The sequence below is a fragment of the Nerophis lumbriciformis genome, linkage group LG28 (assembly GCF_033978685.3).
Source record: "Nerophis lumbriciformis linkage group LG28, RoL_Nlum_v2.1, whole genome shotgun sequence".
NCBI lineage: Eukaryota > Metazoa > Chordata > Actinopteri > Syngnathiformes > Syngnathidae > Nerophis > Nerophis lumbriciformis.
This window is the reverse complement of record NC_084575.2, coordinates 9740567-9763066: the sequence shown is the minus strand read 5'-3', so window position 1 is coordinate 9763066 and position 22500 is coordinate 9740567. Positions and strand designations below refer to the sequence as shown.

The 22500-nt window shown below is 40.7% G+C and overlaps 1 protein-coding gene across 2 annotated transcripts in view; it reads left to right on the top strand.

The window, feature by feature from the left end:
• Positions 1–22500, top strand: part of LOC133570836 (receptor-type tyrosine-protein phosphatase gamma-like) — a 519637-nt gene that overhangs the window by 378455 nt on the left and 118682 nt on the right. For both annotated transcript variants that reach the window (XM_061923573.1, XM_061923574.1), the window contains exon 7: positions 12721–12878. In XM_061923573.1, coding sequence (XP_061779557.1) covers positions 12721–12878 — 158 coding nt within the window. The remainder of the gene's footprint in view (positions 1–12720; positions 12879–22500) is intronic.

The window sequence follows — 22500 nt, the reverse complement described above, 5'->3', positions numbered from 1 at the left end:
GATGAAAGAAGGCCGTTTTAGTAACACTCTTAATGTGTGATTCAAACGAGAGAGTTGGGTCGAAGATAATACCCAGATTCTTTACTGATTCGCCTTGTGTAATTGTTTGGTTGTCAAATGTCTTCCTCCTCTTCTTTCTCTTCCTCTTTCTCCTCCTCTTCCCCCTCTTCCTTCACCTCCTTTTGCTCCTCTTCCTCCTCTTTTTCATCCTCCTCGTCGCCCTCTTCTTGCTGCACGCTGTAGTTTTCTTCGGTGTTGAAATTAATGTAACTCGGAGTTGCATTTTCACCTTCGTCTTGAGTTGGGTCACCTATGGGCTTGTGCCTCATTCTTTGGCACGCGATGACACAGACTTTTGAATTACTCTTCCGTGTGGCGGCCATATCCTTTTTTGATGGCCGGGTGGATGGTTTTTGGCTTTGAGTTGAATCCTGTGCATTTTGTGATTTCTTCTCCAAAATGAGGGTGAGTCCATAACACACTAAAAGACTGAATGAGCGTTTGAGTGCTTTGATTTCATGTCAACAATGTGGTTAGTTTGATGTGATCAGGATGCATTTATTGGCGACATGGGAAGCTTGTGAATCCATAAAAATCAATAAATCAGCCACATCCTTGCATTCAAAATGTAGGGGGAAAAGTAGCGGCTTATAGATCGGAAATTAGGGTACTTTCTGAATATGTCTGCAAGATGTTCGTGTGTGGAGGCGTTACTTTAGATTGCAGAAAATAAACGTTGCATAAAATATATACAGGTAAAAGCCAGTAAATTTGAATATTTTGAAAAACTTGATTTATTTCAGTAATTGCATTCAAAAGGTGTAACTTGTACATTATATTTATTCATTGCACACAGACTGATGCATTCAAATGTTTATTTCATTTAATTTTGATGATTTGAAGTGGCAACAAATGAAAATCCAAAATTCCGTGTGTCACAAAATTAGAATATTACTTAAGGCTAATACAAAAAAGGGATTTTTAGAAATGTTGGCCAACTGAAAAGTATGAAAATGAAAAATATGAGCATGTACAATACTCAATACTTGGTTGGAGCTCCTTTTGCCTCAATTACTGCGTTATTGCGGCGACACCAGCAGATGACATGGCACCCCAAACCATCACTGATGGTGGAAACTTTACACTAGACTTCAGGCAACGTGGATCCTGTGCCTCTCCTGTCTTCCTCCAGACTCTGGGACCTCGATTTCCACAGGAAATGCAAAATTTGCTTTCGTCAGAAAACATGACTTTGGACCACTCAGCAGCAGTCCAGCTGGTGTCGGTCCACTCTGTTTCCTGAGATCCAGGGTCAACGCAGCCGTCTACCAGCAAGTTTTAGAGCACTTCATGCTTCCTGCTGCTGACCTGCTCTATGGAGATGGAGATTTCAAGTTCCAACAGGACTTGGCGCCTGCACACAGCGCAAAATCTACCCGTGCCTGGTTTACGGACCATGGTATTTCTGTTCTAAATTGGCCCGCCAACTCCCCTAACCTTAGCCCCATAGAAAATCTGTGGGGTATTGTGAAAAGGAAGATGCAGAATGCCAGACCCAAAAACGCAGAAGAGTTGAAGGCCACTATCAGAGCAACCTGGGCTCTCATAACACCTGAGCAGTGCCAGAAACTCATCGACTCCATGCCACGCCGCATTAACGCAGTAATTGAGGCAAAAGGAGCTCCAACCAAGTATTGAGTATTGTACATGCTCATATTTTTCATTTTCATACTTTTCAGTTGGCCAACATTTCTAAAAATCCCTTTTTTGTATTAGCCTTAAGTAATATTCTAATTTTGTGACACACGGAATTTTGGATTTTCATTTGTTGCCACTTCAAATCATCAAAATTAAATGAAATAAACATTTGAATGCATCAGTCTGTGTGCAATGAATAAATATAATGTACAAGTTACACCTTTTGAATGCAATTACTGAAATAAATCAAGTTTTTCAAAATATTCTAATTTACTGGCTTTTACCTGTAGATTCACCGGTCACAACAATAGGTACACCTGCACACTCAGATTAATACTGCATTAAAAAAGCTACTTTTATGAGCATTTATGTTTCTGCATGTTACATGTCATGATGTCAGTGATATGTGCATGCCAAGATTACATGAAAATAATTATTTTCTTTTTCAAACCAATTAGGATGTGGTAAAGACAAATAAATAGTTATTTTATATAGACATAAAAAGTGCACCGACATAAGAGTAGAAGGAATAACACAGACTGCAAGCCACAGTCTTAACATTCTCACTGTGATGTCACACTGTATCCAATCTTTTGTAATATTACAAAAGGCATGGAACACTGTGTGCAAGCTCACACCTAAAGGCTTGAATCTTGCGATATAATGCTTTAGCATGCGTTTAGTACGATTATCCAACATTGAAACAACATGTATAAGTCAGAGAAGACAGGTAGATTGTGATGTTTGTTATAATGATGTAATAATTCACAATGCAAATTATAATTTTAAGGTATAAGAGAAAGTAACTGTGCAAAATATTTGCATTATGTCTTTAACTGATGGAGTAATGCAAACATTTGATTGACTCATTAATTACATATGAGCTTCAATTAGTCATGTGCTGTACATGCTTTCATAAATGCTCCTACTCCCACTATAATATTAATGTCTGCTGTTGCACAATTAGGTAGTCTTCAATTATTGCTGCTCTGTCATCTTTGAGCGTATGCATGAACGATAGCGAGCATGAGCAAAAGATCATATTTCACTGGAGTAGATTATATAACATTAACACGTACGACTTGTTTCATCTTCGTTGTGTCGCTAGAACTGAACATCACCCATAACACCCGTACGTGATAACTATAACTGCTCAGTCGTTACTCCATAAAATCATACGCTCACCAATAAGCCAATGAGCTCTCAGCAGAGTTTAGTTCAGCTTTAAAAAAAAAATGGTTGTGGCTATCTGACATTGCAATCAATCAGTGTCATCTAAATAACTCTCAAACTTCAACTAATGTCATGTTCAACTGTGAAAACATGACCATAAACACTAGAAGTGGAGGAAATTGTTGATTTTTAAATGCATGGACTATTATAAAATTGATTAGTAAACATCAATAATCGATTTATTTATTGCAACTAAAGTAAAGGACAGTCCTAAAATGTGTCTGACTGCAGTAAGACACGTCACTGAGAGATTTTTTATTTATTTTATTTTTTTATTTAGCCTTTATTTAACCAGGTAAAAATCCCATTGAGATCAAGGATCTCTTTTCCAAGGGAGACCTGGCCAAGAGGGCAGCAGCAAGGTTACATTAAAAACAGTAAACAACACATAAAACATCACATTTACAACATTAAAACTTGCTCACATGACACATGTGCATACAGACAAGGTAGACTGCAATCCTTTCACAGAAGCTTTAAACTCATTCAATGTAACAAGGGTTTGAAGTTTAATATTCGATTGTAGGTTATTCCAAGCCTTCGGTGCTGAAAACCTAAATGCTTTCTTGCCCAGTTCAGTTCTTACTTTGGGGACGACAAATTGCAGAACATTCATTGAACGAAGATTGTGACTTCCTTGTTTCTTTGTTAAAAGACAAGACAGATAAGATGGAGTGATACCCAGAATGGTTTTGTAGATGAAAACATACCAATGATTGAGGCGTCGAGCACATAAAGATGTCCAGTTAACCATTGAGTATAATACGCAATGGTGAGTAAGGGGAGCGCAGTTGGTGATGAATCTCAGTGCCCCGTGGTACACACTATCCAGCTTGTGGAGACAACCAGCAGTAGCATTCATGTACAACACATCTCCATAGTCAATAACAGGTAAAAAGGTTGTTTCCTCCAATTTCTGTTTCACAGTAAAAGAAAAGCAAGACTTGTTTCTATAATAAAATCCCAGTAAAAGTTTCAGTTTTTTTACAACATACTGAATGTGTTTCTTAAAACTCAAGTGGTCATCAATTAAAAATCCTAAATATTTAAAAGCAGATACTAACATAATTTGTTGCCCATTTCTTGTTAAAATGTTCTCACACAGTGATGATCTTACAGTTTTTGATGTGGTAAAGAACATACACTTTGTTTTCTCTGCATTTAAAACCAGTTGAAGATAGCAAAGTTGTTCTTGTACTCTGTCAAATGCATGTTGTAGATATTTAAAGGCCTCAGCAGGAGCGGGTGCTGTGCAGTATATGACAGTATCATCAGCATAGAAATGGAAAGTTGAGTTCGGAATATTCTGTCCAAGATTATTTATGTAAATAGTGAATAATAAGGGGCCCAACACAGAACCTTGAGGGACACCCTTTTTCACTTGCAGTATGTCCGAGGAGGAACCTTCTATCTGAACAGCCTGAGTTCTATCCGACCAGCTCCTTTATTTTAGGGCACTTATGTTCCGGTTTTGCACACATTTCCATGAATTTAATAAAAGTTGGAATTAATTTAACTGTTTCTTATTACAAATTCACAGGTTTTTTTAAGTTACCAGTGATAAACGTGGATTTAGTGAAACGAAAAGAAATGTAAAATTGCATCAATATACATAAATTAAAGATGCATCAATAATCGATTTTTTAATAGCTCCTAAATCGTAATCGTAATCAAACCGTGGGGTGTCCAAAGATTCCCACCTCTAATAAACACTTACTGTACAATTTGCACGTACGCTGGGATGCCGACCAACAGAACGCTCACATACTTCCGTTTGGATGAAGATTCAATCAAAATCTTTACAAAGGGTTAAAAGAAAGGTTGCCACAACTGCGTCTTTTTTTGCCATCATGGGGGATGTCAAAGTCGACCAGCCTCTCGGCCCTTGACCACTTTTGTCTACTACCAGTTGAGAGATGCATGAATTATAGTCTAAAATTAACTTTTAGCAAGTTTGAGACGAAGCAGAAGCAGCCGTCGGCTTAGTGTGTCAACAATAGCAGTGTATGCTAGCATTAGCTCACTGAAATCATTGCGCTGCTAAAACAGCCGTCTGCGTTGGCGCTTATTATAAGAATATCACTCACATTTGGTCAATTTTTAAAGGGGAACATTATCACAATTTCAGAATGGTTAAAACCATTAAAAATCAGTTTCTGTCACGTGGGGGTCGCATATTGATGCGGGATCGTTCCTTCCGTGCAACACGGACACTCCGGACAACAACGTGAGGGTAAGAAATGATTTAATGATATAAATCATAGGCAAACAGAAAAACAAGCAAAAGAAAAGCGTGCCGAACACACGGGAAGCTAAAGTTTAAACTTAGCACAGGACTCTGGAACATGAAAAACAAACCAACGTGATGTAGCTTACCGCAAACAAGGAGCACAGGACGAGTGAACAGAAAGGCAGGCTTAAATAGTGTCAGTGATGAAAAACAGGTGCGCGTCGAGAACACAAGCGGCAGGTGAAAATAATAAGTAACCATGGTGACGAAACAAACTCACAGGTGCACAAGCAATAACTAAAGGAGTCCAAAACTAACCAAACATAACTAAACAAAACATGATCCGACCACGGATCATGACAGTTTCCAGTGGCTTATTATATTTTTCGAAGCTTTTTTCAAAATTTTACCCATCACGCAATATCCCTAAAAAAAGCTTCAAAGTGCCTGATTTTAACCATCGTTATAAACACCCGTCCATTTTCCTGTGACGTCACACAGTGAAGCCAACACAAACAAACATGGCGGAAAGAACAGCAAGCTATAGCGACATTAGCTCGGATTCAGACTCGGATTTAAGCGGCTTAAGCGATTCAACAGATTACGAATGTATTGAAACGGATGGTTGTAGTGTGGAGGCAGGTAGCGAAAACGAAATTGAAGAAGAAACTGAAGCTATTGAGCCATATCGCTTTGAACCGTATGCAAGCGAAACCGACGAAAACGACACGACAGCCAGCGACACGGGAGAAAGCGAGGACGAATTCGGCGATCGCCTTCTAACCAACGATTGGTATGTGTTTGTTTGGCATTAAAGGAAACTAACAACTATGAACTAGGTTTACAGCATATGAAATACATTTGGCAACAACATGCACTTTGAGAGTGCAGACAGCCCAATTTTCATCAATTAATATATTCTGGAGACATACCCTCATCCGCGCTCTTTTCCTGAAAGCTGATCTGTCCAGTTTTGGAGTTGATGTGAGCAAGACACTTCACCCTTGCTCCTGATGGGTCGTGGTTAGGGCCTTTGCATGGCAGCTCCCGCCATCAGTGTGTGAATGTGTGTGTGAATGTGGAAATAGTGTCAAAGCGCTTTGAATACCTTGAAGGTAGAAAAGCGCTATACAAGTATAACCCATAACCCATAAATGGAGTATTGTTGGCACTTTTTGGATGTTGTTAGAGGGTATAATAGGCACAATAGAGGACCCTAGATCAGTTGACTTAATCGTTAGCTATTTATGTACGGTTTTGAATGCCAGCCGTAAAAAGTGAAGGATATGTTTTCTTGTCTTACATAAGGCTTGTAAATGATAAACAGCACATATATTTCCAATGTTTGCATGCTTCCAGAATGACTGATCTGATAATATGCTTGGAGTGCAGAAGTGTTACTACAGTGACGTAGAATCTACGGAAATTGGCGAACACATTGTGAGTGAAATATTCAAAATGGCCGGTATTTTCACATACTATGCAGATTGTAAATACAATTGGATATGGTTTAATAGATACAATGAAACACAAGTACCGTATTTTCCGCACTATAAGGCGCACCGGATTATTAGCCGCACCTTCAATGAATGGCATATTTCATAACTTTGTCCACCAATAAGCCGCCCCGGACTATAAGCCGCGCCTACGCTGCGCTAAAGGGAATGTCAAAAAAACAGTCAGATAGGTCAGTCAAACTTTAATAATATATTAAAAACCAGCGTTCTAACAACTCTGTTCACTCCCAAAATGTACGCAAATGTGCAATCACAAACATAGTAAAATTCAAAATAGTGCAGAGCAATAGCAACATAATGTTGCTCGAACGTTAATGTCACAACACACAAAATAAACATAGCGCTCACTTTCTGAAGTTATTCTTCATTCGTAAATCCTTCGTCTTCGGTGTCCGAAGTGAAAAGTTGGGCAAATGTGAGATCCAAAATGGCCGGTTCCGTCTCGTCGAAGTCATCGGAGTCAGTGTCACTGTTCAGCAGTTCTGTGAATCCTGCCTTCCGGAAAGCTCGGACCACAGTTGTGACCGAAATATCTGCCCAGGCATTTACGATCCACTGGCAGATGTTGGCGTCGTCTGGCGCTGCCTCCCTGTCTTAGTGAAGGTGTGTTCGCCTTCTGTCATCCATTGTTCCCACGCAGTTAGCAGTCTAGCTTCGAATGCCCTGTTGACACCAATATCTAGCGGCTGGAGGTCTTTTGTCAATCCACCCGGAATGACGGCGAGTATTGAATTAAGCGCGTAAGCGTGTCTCTTAATGTGATGTTATGAGCTAGCAAATATAACAACTACACTACCCAGCATGCAACGATAGTTACGAGCATGCGCGGTAGCCCTGAGAAGCGTTGTTGTATGCTGGGAGTTAGAATGTGGTTATGAGCACGCTGTGAGTAAACGTTGAGAACTCAGTTAACACGCCTCGTCTGCATTATTTATAATTAGACAGACAACACACTTAATAGGAGCCATTTTGGGGTCTTTACATAAACACACAAATGGAAATGAAACGTCACATATCCCAGCATGCACCGCGCGCTTCTTCGTCATCCACTGTTCCCACGCAGTTAGCAGTCTAGCTTCGAATGCCCTGTTGACACCAATATCTAGCGGCTGGAGGTCTTTTGTCAATCCACCCGGAATGACGTCGAGTATTGAATTAAGAGCGTAAGCGTGTCTCTTACTGTGATGTTATGAGCTAGCAAATATAACAACTACACTACCCAGCATGCAACGATAGCTACGAGCATGCGCGGTAGCCCTGAGAAGCGTTGTTGTATGCTGGGAGTTAGAATGTGGTTATGAGCACGCTGTGAGTAAACGTTGAGAACTCAGTTAACACGCCTCGTCTGCATTATTTATAATTAGACAGACAACACACTTAATAGGAGCCATTTTGGGGTCTTTACATAAACACACAAATGGAAATGAAACGTCACATATCCCAGCATGCACCGCGCGCTTCGTCTTCTTCCGGGGGCGGGTGGTTGCTTACAGTACAAGAAGAAGCGCTTCCTGTTCTATGGGGGCGGGTGCTTACCTTGGCGGTTGCTTGCGTAGAAGAAGAAGCGCTTCCTGCTCTACCGGGAAAAAAGATGGCGGCTGTTTACCGAAGTTGCGAGAACGAAACTTTATGAAAATGAATCTTAATATTTATCCATATATAAAGCGCACCGGGTTAAAAGCCGCACTGTCAGCTTTTGAGTAAATTTGTGGTTTTTAGGTGCGGCTAATGGTGCGGAAAATACGGTATATAAAGTCAACTTGTTTTTCCACTTTACTGGTACTTTAAGAGAGCAGAATAAAGAACGCAATCCATTTAGTGTGTCTGTCGTCTTGAAAATATGCAGCATATATGCTGATCATCAGTACACTGACAATACTGGGAGTAGAAGATGCAAATATACGTAATTATTTAGCACACATAGTGTGATTTAACAAGACTAATCACTCTTCTGTAAGCACTATTTTGCCTCTATATTTAGAACGCCCACAAAATATGTGCAAACTCACAGTTATCACACACACGCCAGTGAGAAAGGCGGTGATCGTGCTGCAAAGACAGACGGTAGACAGACAATCGTACGTGTGTGTGTGTCAACATTTTTGGACTCCTAAATAAATAAATATTCGATCATCTATTTAGCAAAATCATTATATAATGTTATAGCTGCTGGATGACTTAAGGGGCTGATTGAAATTCAGTTGATGCATTTTGGTGTATGCTTGCAAGTTTTAAAAAGGGCAAGTATTTTCATTTTGCAAATGTATTATTATAATCTTTCCTTTAAAGAAAAATGTCTTTCAATATGTATTTTTTTGCATTTTTATCATTTTAGACGCATGAATGCGCTGATGTGGTGATGGTGCTAAAAATAGTTTATTTTGTCTATATATTGTGATTCTATACTGCAGAAAAGGTGTTACAGATTATAAATGTGTGTTGCTAGTACAACAACATTGCTCACAGGTAGAAGGGCATATTAACATGAATGTGGAGGGCACATAATGACAGTAGCACACGCAAAAACCTCATTGAAATAAGGCGGTCAGCACCAAGTATCAATTGCACACAGTTTTAGATGATCATAAGCAACACGGCCACAATAGTACACGCAACTTTATAGTTTGCACGTGCTCTTTAGCGTTTGGTATGTGGATCTTAGTAAATCAGGCCTTATGTCTGTAGAAACAGCAGTTCTCCTGTCAAACAAAGGATATTTTACATATCAGTGACGTGCAGTCAGGGGAGGCAGGTGAGGCGGGGCCTCACGTGCCATCATGGAAAGAAAAAAGAAAAAAAAATTAAATTGTAATATGTATCCAGTGATTATACTATAAAGTTATTTTCCTTTTAACTTCACCAGTTTTAGATTATTTTTATTCAAAATCGCTGAATTTTCACATTTGCCACAGTCACCAGCCAGTTGAGGCACGTCACTGAGTTGAGCCTCAACATGGATTGCGCAATGACTCGGCTAACTGCTGGCCTGCTGTGCAGTGACACCGTATTGCTATATGAATTATATTATACATTTCCGTAGTTTAGTTAGCTGAGGTATATAATGTACAGTGTATTTTGTCAACAACTGTATGTGTGTAACGTATTTCTTGTGCTGAGCAATCATAAAACTGCTGCGAAGACGCACTGTGTGAGGCTCGCAGTAATCCCGCCTCCTGGTGGTAGAGGGCGGTAGTGATCCCAGAGATCATTCTTGCGACTACTCGGCTGCAGAAGAAGTGACAACAAGCAGCAACAGTTAGCAGCGATTGTTTATTTTTTCCTCTCGCCTGGACTTTTAACATGGAGGATTACATATCTAAAATAAAACAGTTTTCTAAACTGGACTTTCAATCGAAACAGGGGGTAATACTTAAAGGAAGATCTCCATCGAGACAGAGAGACTTTTATAACTGAAGAAAGATAAGGAAGACTTCTATAAACAAGTTATTGATGCTTTTGTTCAAAAGGAGCTGTGCATGGACTTCATTTATAAGTAAAGGTTAGACCATTATAACGTTTTTTAATTAAATGTGCTTTTTTGTGTGCTACAGTTTGTATGTGTTAAGTTAAAGTACCAATGATTGTCACACACACACTAGGTGTGGTGAAATTTGTCCTCTGCATTTGACCCATCCCCTTGATCACCCCCTGGGAGGTGAGGGGAGCAGTGGGCAGCAGCGGCGCCGCGCCCGGGAATCATTTTTGGTGATTTAACCCCCAATTCCAACCCTTGATGCTGAGTGCCCAGCAGGGAAGAATGCTGACTAGCTTTTAAACATAACCCGTTAACTGCTGCCTATCAAATGGTGAATAAGATACTCTTTAGGGTTCATATGTTTGTAAATCTGACTGTGATGAAGTCAGTGCCTCACCAGCCATCAACCTCACCGCACGTCACTGTTACATATAGTATAATAAGTATGTAGGATCCTTGACAATTATTACTAAAATACAATCTTAAACACAGCAGAGTGTTGGTGTCATACAGAAGATCTTTGACAATCGTTAATGTGCTTCTTTTTCTTTAGTATATTTTAGTGTATGTTTGTTTCAGCTGTAAAAAGAATATAAATGTTTCTTTCATTTAGAGTAAAAAGAGTAGAAAACAATTGTTGTGTCAGCGGTTGCTCGCCGGAGTATAGTCTTCTTAGTATAGAGTATAGTCACGCTTCCCGTGTTCTTCCGTGATCCCCTGTTGTTTCCCCTACCTCCCGGACTGCCCTTTTGGATTCTCGACCTCCCGCTTGGAAACGGATCTTGCCTCTTCTCTCCTGCCCTGGATCATCTGCCTGCCCAATGGAATTGTCTTCCTGCCTTGTTCCTCCTCTCGCCCAACACAACACTTGGTAACTGACACTACAGCTAATCACACACATAGCCACACATCACATACACTTTTGGATCTAGTTCACACTCCATTTCCTTAGTTTATATTTGTATTGTTTGATTATTATATATATATATATATACATATATGGTTAATATATATAATAAATCCTTGTACATACGGCCCTCTGGTGTCTGTCGCCGTCACCTCCCCTTAGTCCAACCATTACAGTATACTCCGGCCAATTGATTAGGGACCTGACGGCACAGTTCCTTAGCCCCGCCCCCAGTGACTTCAACCCCGCCCCAGGAAAAAAAAAAGACATTTCTGGGTTTTTTTTGTGGTTTTTTTCCTTTTTGCCCCTTTCAGGATGTCTTTTTCTTTTCAATCCACCCTGGACAATTTTTCTAGCCCACCTCAGCAAAATCTTGGACTGTTTAGCAGTGCTGTAGGGATGGAAGAATTTACCCGCCGCCTGGCCACCCACCTCCCACCCTTAGTGACTGTCCCTCAGTCAGCTGGAAGCGTCTGGCATCCGCGTTCGGAGGGGGGGGGATAGTACTAGTCTCTTCCATTTTAGCACTGGTGGCTGTGCTGGTGTGGTGGCGCAGCTGCACCCAGACAGGCTACCCACTGCCAGACAAATTCCACCTCTCTTCTGTTTTTCCCAGCCGCAGCCACCAGTGCCCCGGCTAGCCTCCGAGCTAGCACCAGACCCCCGGCTAGCCTCCGAGCTAGCACCAGACCCCCGGCTAGCCTCCGAGCTAGCACCAGTCCCTCGGCTAGCCTCCGAGCTAGCACCAGTCCCTCGGCTAGCGTCCGAGCTAGCACCAGTCCCTCGGCTAGCGTCCGAGCTAGCACCAGTCCCTCGGCTAGCGTCCGAGCTGACAATTATTACTAAAATACAATCTTAAACACAGCAGAGTGTTGGTGTCATACAGAAGATCTTTGACAATCATTAATGTGCTTCTTTTTCTTTAGTATATTTTAGTGTATGTTTGTTTCAGCTGTAAAAAGAATATAAATGTTTCTTTCATTTAGAGTAAAAAGAGTAGAAAACAATTGTTGTGTCAGCGTGTTGTGTTCGTGTTCTTCTTGCATGGCCGTAGGTGTACAACACATGTTGTAGTTTGATGTTTCTCCTCATGTTTCTGGATAATTTCCTGCTGGTTACTCTCCTGCAAGCGCTTTTCCTCCATGTTGTTGTCCCCGCAGTCATCCATCCGTCAGCGCCATGAGAGATGGCGCTACCAAACCACGATGGTGTCCTGAGCTGCTAGGATTTGAAAAGAACTCGCTTGTTCTTTGACTTTCCTAACAAGGGGGGTGTCGTGAGCCACACATATTTGCAGCAGATGAAGGATCTCCCATGTGTCACAAAGCCATTCCTGTTTGTTGTTTGGTTTACTCGCCTGGTCGTGATCAGATAGAACTCATCTCCAAATCAGGAGGATCAGTCCTAATCCTCGCATCCACAGATGTTCATGGAGCAGAACAGGCCAACGTCTTTGCCTCAGTTTGACAATTTTAGCTGACTGCTCATCTTCCTCAGCCATCTGAGCGAGGAGCTGCTTTCAAATGAGGGCTACTGAGATGAAAACTGCAAATATGATATTTATTATAAATTTAACGGCAGACACGAACATCATTGCGAGATAAGCCGCGTGTGAGATAAGCTGCTCAACAACTGTGTGCTCTTCTTGTGTCGCACACAGAAAAGGAGACCAACCTCAGGTCGTTCATCCTGAGGGATCTGCTGCCGTCGTCTGTGGATAGTTATTACCGATACACCGGCTCTCTCACCATGCCACCCTGCAGCAAGGTGGTGGAGTGGATCATCTTCTCCAGACCCGTCTATGTGTCCCACACCCAGGTTGGTTTAGTGCACACATAAGACAATCATTTCACATCATTATTACTCCAAGCCGATCACATCTTTTTGCTCCATCCCAATCAAATCATTTTTACTCCATGCCAGTCACATCCTTTTTGCTCCATGCCAATCACATAATTTTTGATCCAAGTCAGTCACACCGTTTTTCTCCATGCCAGTCACATATTTTTTGTTTCAGGTCAGTCACATCCTTTTTGCTCCAAGCCAATCAAATCTTTTTTTGCTCCATGCCAATCACATCATTTTTATCGATGCCAATCGCTACCTTAATGCCCAATTACAATCACATATTGTTCTGCCCAATGACAATCACAAATGTTTTTCTCCAGGCCAGTCACATCCATTTTACTCCATGCCATGTTTTATCCAAATCAGTTACATCCTTTTTGCTCCATGCCAGTCACATAATTTTTTATCCAAGTCAGTTACATCCTTTTTTCTGAATGCCAATCACATCCTTTGTGCTCCATGCCAATCACATCCTTAATGCCCAATTACAATCACATATTTTTCTGCCCAATGACAATCACAACCGTTTTTCTCCAAGTCAGTCACATCCTTTTTGCTCTATGCCAGTCACATCATTTTTGATCCAAGTCAGTCACATCCATGTTACTCCATGCCAGTCACTTTATTTTTGATCCAAGTCAGTCACATCCATGTTACTCCATGCCAGTCACATTATTTTTTATCCAAGTCAGTCACATCCTTTTTGCTCTATGCCAGTCACATAATTTGTAATCCTAGTCAGTCACATCCTTTTTGCTCTATGCCAGTCACATAATTTGTAATCCTAGTCAGTCACATCCTTTTTGCTCCATGCCAATCACATAATTTTTAATCCAAGTCAGTCACACTGTTTTTCTCCATGCCAGTCACATACTTTTTGTTTCAGGTCAGTCACATCCTTTTTGCTCCAAGCCAATCACATCTTTTTTTGCTCCATGCCAATCACATCATTTTTACCCGTGCCAATCGCTACCTTAATGCCCAATTACAATCACATATTTTTCTGCCCAATGACAATCACAAATGTTTTTCTCCAGGCCAGTCACATCCATTTTACTCCATGCCATGTTTTATCCAAATCAGTTACATCCTTTTTGCTCCATACCAGTCACATATTTTGTTTATCCAAGTCAGTTACATCCTTTTTTCTGAATGCCAATCACATCCTTTGTGCTCCATGCCAATCACATCCTTAATGCCCAATTACAATCACATATTTTTCTGCCCAATAACAATCACAACCGTTTTTCTCCAGGCCAGTCACATCCTTCTTGCTCCAAGTCAGTCACATCCTTTTTGCTCTATGCCAGTCACATCATTTTTGATCCAAGTCAGTCACATCCATGTTACTCCATGCCAGTCACTTTATTTTTGATCCAAGTCAGTCACATCCTTTTTGCTCCATGCCAGTCACATCCATGTTACTCCATGCCAGTCACATTATTTTTTATCCAAGTCAGTCACATCCTTTTTGCTCTATGCCAGTCACATAATTTGTAATCCTAGTCAGTCACATCCTTTTTGCTCCATGCCAATCACATAATTTTTAATCCAAGTCAGTCACACTGTTTTTCTCCATGCCAGTCACATATTTTTTGTTTCAGGTCAGTCACATCCTTTTTGCTCCAAGCCAGTCACATCTTTTTTTGCTCCATGCCAATCACATCATTTTTATCGATGCCAATCGCTACCTTAATGCCCAATTACAATCACATATTTTTCTGCCCACTGACAATCACAAATGTTTTTCTCCAGGCCAGTCACATCCATTTTAGTCCATGCCATGTTTTATCCAAATCAGTTACATCCTTTTTGCTCCATGCCAGTCACATATTTTTTTTATCCAAGTCAGTTACATCCTTTTTTCTGAATGCCAATCACATCCTTTGTGCTCCATGCCAATCACATCCTTAATGCCCAATTACAATCACATATTTTTCTGCCCAATCACAACCGTTTTTCTCCAGGCCAGTCACATCCTTCTTGCTCCAAGTCAGTCACATCCTTTTTGCTCTATGCCAGTCACATCATTTTTGATCCAAGTCAGTCACATCCATGTTACTCCATGCCAGTCACATTATTTTTGATCCAAGTCAGTCACATCCTTTTTGCTCCATGCCAGTCACATCCATGTTACTCCATGCCAGTCACATTATTTTTGATCCAAGTCAGTCACATCCTTTTTGCTCCATGCCAGTCACATAATTTGTAATGCTAGTCAGTCACATCCTTTTTGCTCCATGCCAATCACATAATTTTTGATCCAAGTCAGTCACACCGTTTTTCTCCATGCCAGTCACATACTTTTTGTTTCAGGTCAGTCACACCTTTTTGCTCCAAGCCAATCAAATCTTTTTTTGCTCCATGCCAATCACATCATTTTTATCCATGCCAATCGCTACCTTAATGCCCAATTACAATCACATATTGTTCTGCCCAATGACAATCACAAATGTTTTTCTCCAGGCCAGTCACATCCATTTTACTCTATGCCATGTTTTATCCAAATCAGTTACATCCTTTTTGCTCCATACCAGTCACATATTTTTTTAATCCAAGTCAGTTACATCCTTTTTTCTGAATGCCAATCACATCCTTTGTGCTCCATGCCAATCACATCCTTAATGCCCAATTACAATCACATATTTTTCTGCCCAATCACAACCGTTTTTCTCCAGGCCAGTCACACATCCTTCTTGCTCCATGTCAGTCACATCCTTTTTGCTCTATGCCAGTCACATCATCTTTGATCCAAGTCAGTCACATTCATGTTACTCCATGCCAGTCACATTATTTTTGATCCAAGTCAGTCACATCTTTTTTTCTCCATGCCAGTCACATCCATGTTACTCCATGCCAGTCACATTATTTTTGATCCAAGTCAGTCACATCCTTTTTGCTCCATGCCAGTCACATCCATGTTACTCCATGCCAGTCACATTATTTTTGATCCAAGTCAGTCACATCCTTTTTGCTCCATGCCAGTCACATAATTTGTAATGCTAGTCAGTCACATCCTTTTTGCTCCATGCCAATCACATCATTTTTGATCCAAGTCAGTCACACCGTTTTTCTCCATGCCAGTCACATACTTTTTGTTTCAGGTCAGTCACATCCTTTTTGCTCCAAGCCAATCAAATCTTTTTTTGCTCCATGCCAATCACATCATTTTTACCCATGCCAATCGCTACCTTAATGCCCAATTACAATCACATATTTTTCTGCCCACTGACAATCACAAATGTTTTTCTCCAGGCCAGTCACATCCATTTTACTCTATGCCATGTTTTATCCAAATCAGTTACATCCTTTTTGCTCCATGCCAGTCACATATTTTTTTTATCCAAGTCAGTTACATCCTTTTTTCTGAATGCCAATCACATCCTTTGTGCTCCATGCCAATCACATCCTTAATGCCCAATTACAATCACATATTTTTCTGCCCAATGACAATCACAACCGTTTTTCTCCAGGCCAGTCACATCCTTCTTGCTCCAAGTCAGTCACATCCTTTTTGCTCTATGCCAGTCACATCATTTTTGATCCAAGTCAGTCACATCCTTTTTGCTCCACGCCAGTCACATCCATGTTACTCCATGCCAGTCACATTATTTTTGATCCAAGTCAGTCACATCCTTTTTGCTCCATGCCAGTCACATAATTTGTAATGCTAGTCAGTCACATCCTTTTTGCTCCATGCCAATCACATAATTTTTAATCCAAGTCAGTCACACCGTTTTTCTCCATGCCAGTCACATACTTTTTGTTTCAGGTCAGTCACATCCTTTTTGCTCCAAGCCAATCACATCTTTTTTTGCTCCATGCCAATCACATCATTTTTACCCATGCCAATCGCTACCTTAATGCCCAATTACAATCACATATTTTTCTGCCCAATGACAATCACAAATGTTTTTCTCCAGGCCAGTCACATCCATTTTACTCCATGCCATGTTTTATCCAAATCAGTTACATCCTTTTTGCTCCATGCCAGTCACATCCTTAATGCCCAATTACAATCACATATTTTTCTGCCGAATTACAATCACATATTTTTCTGCCCAATCACAACCGTTTTTCTCCAGGCCAGTCACACATCCTTCTTGCTCCATGTCAGTCACATCCTTTTTGCTCTATGCCAGTCACATCATCTTTGATCCAAGTCAGTCACATCCATGTTACTCCATGCCAGTCACATTCATGTTACTCCATGCCAGTCACATTATTTTTGATCCAAGTCAGTCACATCTTTTTTTCTCCATGCCAGTCACATCCATGTTACTCCATGCCAGTCACTTTATTTTTGATCCAAGTCAGTCACATCCTTTTTGCTCCATGCCAGTCACATCCATGTTACTCCATGCCAGTCACATTATTTTTTATCCAAGTCAGTCACATCCTTTTTGCTCTATGCCAGTCACATAATTTGTAATCCTAGTCAGTCACATCCTTTTTGCTCTATGCCAGTCACATAATTTGTAATCCTAGTCAGTCACATCCTTTTTGCTCCATGCCAATCACATAATTTTTAATCCAAGTCAGTCACACTGTTTTTCTCCATGCCAGTCACATACTTTTTGTTTCAGGTCAGTCACATCCTTTTTGCTCCAAGCCAATCACATCTTTTTTTGCTCCATGCCAATCACATCATTTTTATCCATGCCAATCGCTACCTTAATGCCCAATTACAATCACATATTTTTCTGCCCACTGACAATCACAAATGTTTTTCTCCAGGCCAGTCACATCCATTTTACTCCATGCCATGTTTTATCCAAATCAGTTACATCCTTTTTGCTCCATGCCAGTCACATAATTTTTTATCCAAGTCAGTTACATCCTTTTTTCTGAATGCCAATCACATCCTTTGTGCTCCATGCCAATCACATCCTTAATGCCCAATTACAATCACATATTTTTCTGCCCAATGACAATCACAACCGTTTTTCTCCAGGCCAGTCACATCCTTCTTGCTCCAAGTCAGTCACATCCTTTTTGCTCTATGCCAGTCACATTATTTTTGATCCAAGTCAGTCACATCTTTATTTCTCCATGCCAGTCACATCCATGTTACTCCATGCCAATCACATTATTTTTGATCCAAGTCAGTCACATCCTTTTTGCTCCATGCCAGTCACATCCATGTTACTCCATGCCAGTCACATTATTTTTGATCCAAGTCAGTCACATCCTTTTTGCTCCATGCCAGTCACATAATTTGTAATGCTAGTCAGTCACATCCTTTTTGCTCCATGCCAATCACATAATTTTTGATCCAAGTCAGTCACACCGTTTTTCTCCATGCCAGTCACATATTTTTTGTTTCAGGTCAGTCACATCCTTTTTGCTCCAAGCCAGTCACATCCTTTATGGCTCCATGCCAATCACATCATTTTTATCGATGCCAATCGCTACCTTAATGCCCAATTACAATCACATATTTTTCTGCCCACTGACAATCACAAATGTTTTTCTCCAGGCCAGTCACATCCATTTTACTCTATGCCATGTTTTATCCAAATCAGTTACATCCTTTTTGCTCCATACCAGTCACATATTTTTTTTTATCCAAGTCAGTTACATCCTTTTTTATGAATGCCAATCACATCCTTTGTGCTCCATGCCAATCACATCCTTAATGCCCAATTACAATCACATATTTTTCTGCCCAATGACAATCACAACCGTTTTTCTCCAGGCCAGTCACATCCTTCTTGCTCCAAGTCAGTCACATCCTTTTTGCTCTATGCCAGTCACATCATTTTTGATCCAAGTCAGTCACATCCATGTTACTCCATGCCAGTCACATTATTTTTGATCCAAGTCAGTCACATCCTTTTTGCTCCATGCCAGTCACATCCATGTTACTCCATGCCAGTCACATTATTTTTGATCCAAGTCAGTCACATCCTTTTTGCTCCATGCCAGTCACATAATTTGTAATGCTAGTCAGTCACATCCTTTTTGCTCCATGCCAATCACATAATTTTTGATCCAAGTCAGTCACACCGTTTTTCTCCATGCCAGTCACATATTTTTTGTTTCAGGTCAGTCACATCCTTTTTGCTCCAAGCCAATCACATCTTTTTTTGCTCCATGCCAATCACATCATTTTTACCCATGCCAATCGCTACCTTAATGCCCAATTACAATCACATATTTTTCTGCCCAATGACAATCACAAATGTTTTTCTCCAGGCCAGTCACATCCATTTTACTCCATGCCATGTTTTATCCAAATCAGTTACATCCTTTTTGCTCCATGCCAGTCACATAATTTTTTATCCAAGTTAGTTACATCCTTTTTTATGAATGCCAATAACATCCTTTGTGCTCCATGCCAATCACATCCTTAATGCCCAATTACAATCACATATTTTTCTGCCCAATGACAATCACAACCGTTTTTCTCCAGGCCAGTCACATCCTTCTTGCTCCAAAGCCGGTCACATCCTTTTTGCTCCATGCCAGTCACATCCATGTTACTCCATGCCAGTCACATTATTTTTGATCCAAGTCAGTCACATCCTTTTTGCTCCATGCCAGTCACATAATTTGTAATCCTAGTCAGTCACATCCTTGTTGCTCCATGCCAATCACATAATTTTTGCTCTGCTCCATGCTAATCCCATCTTTTTTGCTCCATGCCAATCACATCTTTTTTGCTCCATGCCAATCACATTATTTTGATCCATGCCAATCACATCCTTTATGCTCCATGCCAATCACACCCTTAATGCCCAATTACAATCACATACTTTTCTGCCCAATGACAATTACAACCGTTTTTCTCCAGGCCAGTCACACATCCTTCTTGCTCCAAAGCCGGTCACATCCTTTTTGCTCCATGCCAGTCACATCCATGTTACTCCATGCCAGTCACATTATTTTTGATCCAAGTCAGTCACATCCTTTTTGCTCCATGCCAGTCACATAATTTGTAATCCTAGTCAGTCACATCCTTGTTGCTCCATGCCAATCACATCTTTTTTGCTCCATGCCAATCACATTATTTTGATCCATGCCAATCACATCCTTTATGCTCCATGCCAATCACACCCTTAATGCCCAATTACAATCACATATTTTTCTGCCCAATGACAATCACAACCGTTTTTCTCCAGGCCAGTCACATCCTTCTTGCTCCAAAGCCGGTCACATCCTTTTTGCTCCATGCCAGTCACATCCATGTTACTCCATGCCAGTCACATTATTTTTGATCCAAGTCAGTCACATCCTTTTTGCTCCATGCCAGTCACATAATTTGTAATCCTAGTCAGTCACATCCTTGTTGCTCCATGCCAATCACATAATTTTTGCTCTGCTCCATGCTAATCCCATCTTTTTTGCTCCATGCCAATCACATCTTTTTTGCTCCATGCCAATCACATTATTTTGATCCATGCCAATCACATCCTTTATGCTCCATGCCAATCACACCCTTAATGCCCAATTACAATCACATACTTTTCTGCCCAATGACAATCACAACCGTTTTTCTCCAGGCCAGTCACATCCTTTTTGCTCTATGCCAGTCACATCATTTTTGATCCAAGTCAGTCACATCCATGTTACTCCATGCCAGTCACATCCATGATACTCCATGCCAGTCACATTATTTGTGATCCAAGTCAGTCACATCCTTTTTGCTCCATGCCAGTCACATAATTTGTAATCCTAGTCAGTCACATCCTTGTTGCTACATGCCAATCACATATTTTTTGCTCCATGCCAATCACATCCTTTTTGCTCCATTCCAATCCCATCTTTTTTGCTCCATGCCAATCACATTATTTTGCTCCATGCCAATCACATCCTTTGTGCTCCATGCCAATCACATCCTTAATGCCCAATTACAATTACATATTTTTCTGCCCAATAACAATCACTAATGTTTTTCTCCAGGCCAGTCACATCCATTTTACTCCATGCCAGTCACATTATTTTTGATCCAAGTCAGTCACATCCTTTTTTCCTCCATGCCATCCACATAATTTTTGATCCAATCAGTCACATCCTTTTTGCTCCATGCCAATCACATCATTTTGATCCATGCCAATCACATCCTTTGTGATCTATGCCAATCACATCCTTAATGCCCAATTACAATCACATATTTGTTTGCCTAATGACAATCACAAATGTTTTTCTCCAGGCCAGTCACATCCTTTTTGCTCCATTCCAATCCCATCTTTTTTGCTCCATGCCAATCACATTATTTTGCTCCATGCCAATCACATCCTTTGTGCTCCATGCCAATCACATCCTTAATGCCCAATTACAATTACATATTTTTCTGCCCAATAACAATCACTAATGTTTTTCTCCAGGCCAGTCACATTATTTTTGATCCAAGTCAGTCACATCCTTTTTCCCTCCATGCCATCCACATAATTTTTGATCCAATCAGTCACATCCTTTTTGCTCCATGCCAATCACATCATTTTGATCCATGCCAATCACATCCTTTGTGATCTATGCCAATCACATCCTTAATGCCCAATTACAATCACATATTTGTTTGCCTAATGACAATCACAAATGTTTTTCTCCAGGCCAGTCACATCCTTTTTGCTCCATGCCAATTACATCCTTTTTACACCTCTCATCTTCCCGCCTCTTTTGTCCGTTAAGTCTTTCACATACCAAAAAAATATTCTACTGTCTAAATTCTTGAGAAGTAACTAATAATAGTCTGTGCTAAATAAAGCACTGAACTTCATCTTCATACAATAATATTCACCTCATTAACGTGTGCTCAGCTACTGTCAAAGCTTTGACACAACTATTGTAGGCACAATAAAATAAGGTATGTACAATAAACTACTGTATGTATTATAAACTAGAGTAATATATGCTGGTGGGCATTAAGGGCGCCGCCCTCAACTGGTTCCGGTCGTACCTAACCGACAGGAGTTTTTGTGTAAAAGTAGACAGTTTTATGTCGTCCACAGCTCCTTTACCACATGGGGTCCCCCAGGGCTCAATCCTTGCCCCAATTTTATTTGCGCTTTACCTTCTCCCCCTTGGTTCTATTTTTAGGAAGTACAGTATTGCATTTCATTTTTATGCCGATGATATCCAGATTTATTTTCCCATGGCACAAAATAACACGGTTCAACGTCTTATTGACTGCCTGCACGACATCAAAGTCTGGCTTTCAGCTAACTTCCTGAGCCTAAATGAAGATAAAACAGAAGTTATGTTGTTCGGTCCAAGTCGCTCTCCCTCCCCCAACGTTGACCTCGGCACTCTGACCCCGTATCTCAGCGACTCTGTCACAAACCTGGGGGTAAAGTTTGACTCAGATTTTAAATTCGAAAAACAAATCAGCAGCGTCGTTCAAAAAAGCTTTTATCAATTACGCCAAATAGCGAAAGTGAAACCGCTTCTATCAAGACATGATCTTGAGAAATTAATCCACGCTTTTATCTCGACTCGTCTTGATTATTGCAATGCCCTGTATGTTGGCATTAGCCAGGCCTCCCTCGCCCGCCTGCAGCTCGTGCAGAACTCTGCTGCTCGTCTGCTAACACAGACCCGCAGACGTGAGCACATCACCCCTATTTTAGCGTCCCTTCACTGGCTCCCT